At 51.5% G+C, this 7,549-nt stretch overlaps 1 protein-coding gene across 9 annotated transcripts in view; it reads left to right on the plus strand.

The window, feature by feature from the left end:
• Positions 1-6,103, plus strand: part of SCN5A (sodium voltage-gated channel alpha subunit 5) — a 101,337-nt gene extending 95,234 nt beyond the window's left edge. For all 9 annotated transcript variants that reach the window (XM_017508378.2, XM_017508383.2, XM_017508381.2 and 6 more), the window contains one exon: positions 2,580-6,103. In XM_017508378.2, the coding sequence (XP_017363867.1) occupies positions 2,580-3,817 (1,238 nt within the window). In that variant the 3' untranslated portion in view covers positions 3,818-6,103. The remainder of the gene's footprint in view (positions 1-2,579) is intronic.
• The last annotated feature ends 1,446 nt before the right edge of the window (positions 6,104-7,549 follow it).

The raw sequence follows: 7,549 nt of genomic DNA on the forward strand, positions 1-7,549 counted from the left end.
GCATTTCTAACCCACCCACCCCCACAAACACACACACACACCCCTCCAGAGAGAATTTATCTGAGAGGGCCCACTCAGGCCAAGGAGACCAACCTGGCAGAGGACCCAGCACTCCCTCCTGGTCCCACCCTCCAGAGGAACCTGGGAACACAGTTCTCTAACTGTTTAGAGAGCTTCAAGGATGAATCTGGGAAAGGAAGCAGGTGCTGTGGAGGCTAGTTCTGCCTGCACTCTAGGTTGAAGGAGAAGGAAGCTCAATCAGAATGAGGTGGGCCCCCAGGGATGGGGGGTAGGGGGCCCCTCAGAGTAGAAGTTATCCCTTGAAGATGGAAAATTCTGGAGCTAACTGCCAAAGTGTACACCAGGCTCCTTTAGACATCACCTGCCTCATGCAATTCACCTAGTCAATTCAGCATCAAAGGAGGGAGATCGTACAGACAGGGAGCAGCAGAGACCCAGTCCTAACCCGTGTCTGTTTCACCTCGGAGCCCAGATCTTTTTTTATATATAACAGCTTTACTGAGACATAACTCACATACCATAAAATTCACAGTTAATTTTAAAGTCACTTTACAGTATACAATTCAGTGTTTTTTAGTATATGGACAGAGCTTTGCAATGATCATCAGTATCTAATTTTAGAATATTTTCCTTTCCTCAAAGGAAACTCTACCCATGTAATAGTCACTCCCCATTTCTCCTCTCCCCCAGCCCCTGAAAACCACTTATCTAAAATTTTGAGGGACTGCCAAACTGGTTTTCCAATTGGCTGCAGCTTTTTACATTCTCACCATCAATGTATGAGAACTCCAGTTACTTCCCCACCACCAGCACTTGTTATTGCCTGCATTCTTTTTATGGCAGTCCTCCTAGTGGGTATGAAGTGATATCTCATTGAGGTTTTGGTTTGCAAAAGCAAATGGCTGATGACTGACAATGCTGGCCATCTCTCCATGTGTGTGTTAGTCATTTGTATATCTTCCTTGGAGAAATCACTATTCAGATACTTGGCTCATTTTTTAGTTGGGTTCTCTTTTTATTGTTGAGTTGTAAGAGTTCTTTACATATGCTGGGTCATGGTCCTTTATCAGATATATGATTTGTAAATGTTTTCTCCTAGTCTGTGAGTTTTTTCATTTCCTAGTAGTGTCTATTAAAGCACAAAAGTTTTAAATGTTAATGAAGTCCAGTTTAGTTATATATTTTTTCTTTTGTCACTTGTGCTCAGAGCCCAAACTCTTAACTCTACCCCCATGGGGCTCTGCCTTGGGATGACTGTGACTTTCATCTTTGTTTCATATATAGCCTCTGGCTCTGGTGAATGTAAAGGGTAATGCAGGGGCTAAGGCAGGTGCTGCTGTGGCTACACTGATGGCCAGGTGGAAGCATGGAGTAGGGTCAGGAATCTCCAGGGGAGTCTCAAGCAGGGTGAGGGTGAGAGTGTGCTTCATGGACTGGGGAGGAGCTTTAGAGGATGCAGGATGGCAGCAGCAATGGAACCACTGAGGGACAGTCTCAGAGGCTTTGGAAGGTGCAGCGTGCTCATTGAGATCATCTCCTGACCCAGTGTTTGGGCGATATCAGAGAGCAGTGGTTAAGAGATCAACTTGAAGACAGAATGTCTGAGTCAAATCCCAGCTTCTCTCTCACGAGGTGGCAACTGGGTAAGTTACCTCACCTCCATTTCCTCTTCTGGATATGAGCATGATAGCATCTGCTCACTTCCTGGGATAACAGGAAGGACGAAATGAAATGATGGCTGTAAAGCACTTGGCCCATGGCCCCACTGACTGTCAACACTGGACACATGCCAGTCAGTGATGTTACATAAGGAGTCTGGAAGGGGCACCTGGGCCAATATAAGACAAACTTATTTCACTCTTTATTCTATCATTTATATCCATCCCCCTTAAAACTCCAAACCCAGGTAGTCACTGGAGACCCAGGGGTAGTGAAGCCCTAAAAGGAGGCATGGTTAGGAGGGTGATAAGAACCGTCACAGAGAGGCTGAGAGGAAACACTGGCCGTGCGTGGCGTCGGGAGCACTGATTTCTGGGCCAGTGTTTCATTCCCTCTGATGTGCACATAAATCACCTGGGCTTATTAAGATGCAAAGGGCTGGGGTGGAGCTGAGATTCTGCATTTCTAATAACCACCCAGGAGATCCCAAGGCTGCTGGTCCTCAAACCATACTTTAAATAGCAAGGAGCTAAAAGGCCTGAGTTCTGGTCCAAGCTGGGCCAGCAGGCTGCTAAGCAGATCCCCTTTCTGGCCTCAGAACCCAAGATGTAGAAAACGGGCCTAGGACAGCTTTATTGTGCAGGTATACCCTGAAGATTAAGGAACGAGGGTGCTGAGAAGGCACCCTGCGATGGACCCATTTTTCTGGGTCACAGATGCAGACATGGAGACTCAGGCAGGAGCAGACAGGGTCCTAGCATGCTCAGGGGACCCAGTCCTCCCGGAAGGGCCGCCTCTCCTGGGCTCCTTGCTGTACAGAGGCCCCCCACCCCTGCACAGTGATGCTGGCTTGAGGAAGAAGTACCACCAGGAACCACAGTCTCTGTCGTTTTCCACAGGCACTGTTCTCTCGGACATCATCCAGAAATACTTCTTCTCCCCGACGCTCTTCCGAGTCATCCGCCTGGCCCGAATCGGCCGCATCCTCAGACTGATCCGAGGGGCCAAGGGGATCCGCACGCTGCTCTTCGCCCTCATGATGTCCCTGCCTGCCCTCTTCAACATCGGGCTGCTGCTCTTCCTCGTCATGTTCATCTACTCCATCTTCGGCATGGCCAACTTCCCCCATGTCAAGTGGGAGGCCGGCATCGACGACATGTTCAACTTCCAGACCTTCGCCAACAGCATGCTGTGCCTCTTCCAGATCACCACGTCTGCCGGCTGGGACGGCCTCCTCAGCCCCATCCTCAACACGGGGCCCCCCTACTGCGACCCCAATCTGCTCAACAGCAATGGCTCTCGGGGGGACTGTGGGAGCCCAGCCGTGGGCATCCTCTTCTTCACCACCTACATCATCATCTCCTTCCTCATCGTGGTCAACATGTACATTGCCATCATCCTGGAGAACTTCAGCGTGGCCACGGAGGAGAGCACTGAGCCCCTGAGTGAGGACGACTTTGACATGTTCTATGAGACCTGGGAGAAGTTCGACCCAGAGGCCACTCAGTTTATCGAGTACTCGGCCCTGTCTGACTTTGCCGATGCCCTGTCTGAACCGCTCCGTATCGCCAAGCCCAACCAGATAAGCCTCATCAACATGGACCTGCCCATGGTGAGCGGGGACCGCATCCACTGCATGGACATCCTCTTCGCCTTCACCAAAAGGGTCCTGGGGGAGTCTGGGGAGATGGACGCCCTGAAGATCCAGATGGAGGAGAAGTTCATGGCAGCCAATCCATCCAAGATCTCCTACGAGCCCATCACCACCACACTCCGGCGCAAGCACGAGGAGGTGTCGGCCACCGTCATCCAGAGGGCCTTTCGCAGGCACCTGCTGCAGCGCTCCATGAAGCACGCCTCCTTCCTCTTCCGTCAGCAGGCGGGCAGCGGCCTCTCCGAAGAGGACGCCCCTGAGCGAGAGGGCCTCATTGCCTACATGATGAATGAAAACTTCTCCCGGCCCCCTGGCCCGCCCTCCAGCTCCTCCATCTCCTCCACTTCCTTCCCACCCTCCTATGACAGTGTCACTAGAGCCACCAGCGATAACCTCCAGGTGCGGGGGTCTGACGACAGCCACAGCGAAGATCTCGCCGACTTCCCCCCATCTCCGGACAGGGACCGTGAGTCCATCGTGTGAGCCTCGGCCATACCGAAAAGCAGCCTGTTGCACCGTGGAAAACCTAAATGCAGTCAGTCGCAAACCAGCCTGGGGCCTTCCTGGCTTTGGGGGTGAGAAATGGGCCTCGGCCCCGTGGCTCAGCCAGCCAGAGTTCCGTGGCACCGCGTGGACACCCGGAGCAGCTGGCCTGTGCCTGGAGGCCTCAGGCAGACCCGTGGCCTGGTCTGGTCAGGCAGCGCCCTGGGGCTCTGAAAAGCAACTTCACCCCAGCTGCGGAGGCGAAATAGAAAACTGAGACTGTATATGTTGTGAATGGGCTTTCATAAATTTATTATATTTGATATTTTTTTACTTGAGCAAAGAACTAAAGATTTTTCCATGGACGTGGGCAGCAATTCACGCTGTCTCTTAACTCTGAACAAGAGTGTCTATGGAGCAGCCAGAACTCTGTTCTCAAAGCCGAAGTGGACTCCAGCGTGGTTCTCAGGGGCCTTCACTGCCCAGGGGTAGAATGGGGTCCCTCTCCCACTTGAGCTGAGATGCTGGGAGGGCTGAACTCCCACTCACACTAGCACACACAGTCCTCACACATGGAGGCCAGACACAGGCCCCGGGACCCAAGCTCCCAGCCTAAGGGAGACAGGCCTTTCCCTGGTGGCCCCAAGGATGGGGTTCTTGTCTGCGTGGTTCCGTCTGGCCTTCTGTTATCTCCATGGTCCCATTTTCCCTGTGTTTTTACACAGGTCACATGGGGTCAGTCCTACAAAAATACGACTTCCGGAGGAGAGTGGCCTGGGTCCCAGGGCTGGCCCCAGGCACTGATACTGCCTCTTCTCCCCTCCCATAAGAGTATTAACCTTGAAACCAAAGGGCACGAGGGTGCCAGCCCCACTCGTGGCCTGGCATACAGCCTGTCCTTGCTCCTGGAACCTGGCAGGCCTTGCCCAACAGGCCAAGGGAAGAGAAGGCTGAGGCATGTGGGTTTGGGGCTAAGAGGCTCAGCATCCCTCAGCCACGTGGCCCCTCCGCCTGCATGAAGACAGGAAATTTCTGCCATCTCCCGGGGCTCTCTGGACCTTTCTGCCTCTGACCATACATGGAGGAGCTTTCTGTGTGGTCCCCAGCTCCTCTCAAGACGCAGAGACATGGGAGTGAGGAGAGGAACTTGGCCCTGCGCCCTGTGCAGGGAAAGGCGTGGTCAGGCCCAGTTCTCCTGCCTTAGAGGGGAATGACTCGTGGCCCCTTTGGGAGAGAGGGCCCTGTGGTCAGGTCCAGCCTCTGTGGCTCAGCCCGGGATCCTGATGGACCCACACACAGGACCTCTTTGGGGCGAGGTCCAGGTGGTCCCATAGGTCTCGTCAGAAGGCTTTTTCAGGGAAAAATATTTTACTAGTCCAGTTACCCCCAGGACCTCTTCAGCTGCTGACAATCCTATTTAGCATATGCAAATCTTTTAAGGTAGAGAACTGTCACCCTGAGGTCACAGGGTCAATTGGCGGAGCCTGAGCAGGCAGGGGCTTGGCTGCCCGATTCCAGCTCTCCTTCAGAGCCCCCTCCAGCGGGCATTGCCTCCCAGGCCACCTCAGTCTCACCTGCCCGCTCTGGGCTGGCTGCTCCTAACCTACCTCGCCGAGCTGTCGGAGAACTGGGCATTTGTGACACCCATGGCAGTGCTGAAGGGGGCATTGCCGGCGAGTAAAGTATTAAGTTTCTTCTTGTCACCCCAGTTCACTTGGTGGCAACCCCAGACCCAACCCATGCCCCCGAGAGGTCTATTTCTCTTCTCCCGTGTTCCCTTTGAGTCCAGTGTGGGACATAGTTTAACTGTCCCAGCGACGTTTCTCCAAGTGGAAATCCTATTTTTGTAGATCTCTGTGCTTTGCTCTCAAGGCTTGGAGAGGTGTGTGCCCCTCCTGTGCGCTCACCGCCCGAGGGACAGGCAGGAATGCAATTGAGAGGCAGGCCGGGCTGCCAGCCCAGCTGGCCGGAAGGAGACTGTGGTTTTGTGTGTGTGGACAGCCCCGGATCCTTGAGACAGGTGCCTGGGGCTGGCTGCAGACGGTGTGGCTGGGGGCGGGGGGAGCTAGACCCAACCCTTTAGCTTTTAGCCTGGCTGTCACTGTTTTGATTTCCAGAACTGCACAATGACCAGCAGGAGGGGAGAAGAGAGTAGGAAAAAGGAGGGAGGGGCAGACATCAAGTGCCAGATGTTGTCTGAACAAATCAAGCACTTCTCACCAAACTTGATGTATAAATAAAATACATATTTTTAAAACAAACCAATAAATGGCTTACATGACCTGGTCTCGGCTCTGTCCTTGTGCTGAGACTTGACGAGAGTGGTAGCAGAGGCCTGAGGGCCTAGGAGATGGCCTCGTCCTGAGCAAGTCTGGGGAACCTGCTGAGAGCGTAACACAGAGCATAGTAACCACGGTCTAAGTGCACAGTCTGCGGCGTAAGTACGTGCACACTGCGGTACCACCGTCACCACCACCCGTGTCCAGAACGTTCGTATCAGCCCAAATTACCCCGAACCCGTTAAACACTAACGCCCCACTCCTCCCTTCCCCCAGCCCTGGGGAAATGCCATTCTACTTTCCATCCCTACGAATTCGAATAAGTGCCTTCTGTAAGTGGAACCACACAATATTTGTCCTTTTGTGACTGGCTTATTTCACTTAGCATGATGTCCTCAAGGTGTATATACATTACAGCATAGCTCCTTCCTTTTTTAGGAGTTTTTTTCAGGATTTTCAGAATTTTCTTTTTTTCATAAATGTTCAGAATTTCCATCCTTGTTAAGGCTGAATAATATTCCACTGTATGTATTTTGCTTATCCTCTCACGCACTGGGGGACACTTGGGTGGCTTCCACATTTTAGCTATTGTAAATAATGCTGCTGTGAACATGGGTGCACAAATATCTGGGACCTTGCCTTCCATTCCTTTGGGTAGGTGCCCAGAAGTGGAATTGCTGCATCATACGGCAATGTCATTTTTAACGTTTTTAGGAACTGCCATACTGTCTCCCACAGCCAGGGGTTCTAGTTTGTCCACATCCTCACCACCTTTTATTTTCTGGTTTTTTTTTTTAAATAGCAGTTATCCTAAAGTGTCTGAGGTGGTATCTCATTGCAGTTTTTTTGTTTGTTTGCTTTTTGTTTTTTGAGACGGAGTCCTGGTCTGTCAGCCAGGCTGGAGTGCAATGGTGCGATCTCAGCTCACCTTAACCTCCACCTCCTGGGTTCAAATGATTCTCCCCGCTCCTCCCGAGTAGCCAGAACTACAGGTGCCCACCACCATGCCTGGCTAATTTTTGTATGTTTAATAGAGATGGGTTTTCACAATGTTGGCCAGGCTGGTCTCGAACTCCTGACCTTGGTTGATCCACCTGCCTTGGCCTTCCAAAGTACTGGGATTACAAGTGTGAGCCACTGCGTCCTGCCTCATTGTAGTTTTGATCTGCATTTTTCTAATGATCAGTTATGTTGAATATCTTTTCATGTGCTGTTGGTCATTTGTATTTCTTCTTTGGAGAAATGTCTACTCAAGTCCTTTGAAGTTGTTTTCTTTGTCGTTATTGACTTTTAGAAGTTCTCTATATATTCTGGATTCTTTATCAGATATATGATTTGCACACATTTTTCCCCATTCTGTGGGTGCCTTTTTACTCTGTTGAGGTTGTCTTTGGATGCACAAAAGTTTAGTTTTCATGAAGTCCATTGTCTACGTTTTCTTTTGTTGACTGTG

The sequence above is a fragment of the Cebus imitator genome, unplaced genomic scaffold (assembly GCF_001604975.1).
Source record: "Cebus imitator isolate Cc_AM_T3 unplaced genomic scaffold, Cebus_imitator-1.0 Scaffold391, whole genome shotgun sequence".
NCBI lineage: Eukaryota > Metazoa > Chordata > Mammalia > Primates > Cebidae > Cebus > Cebus imitator.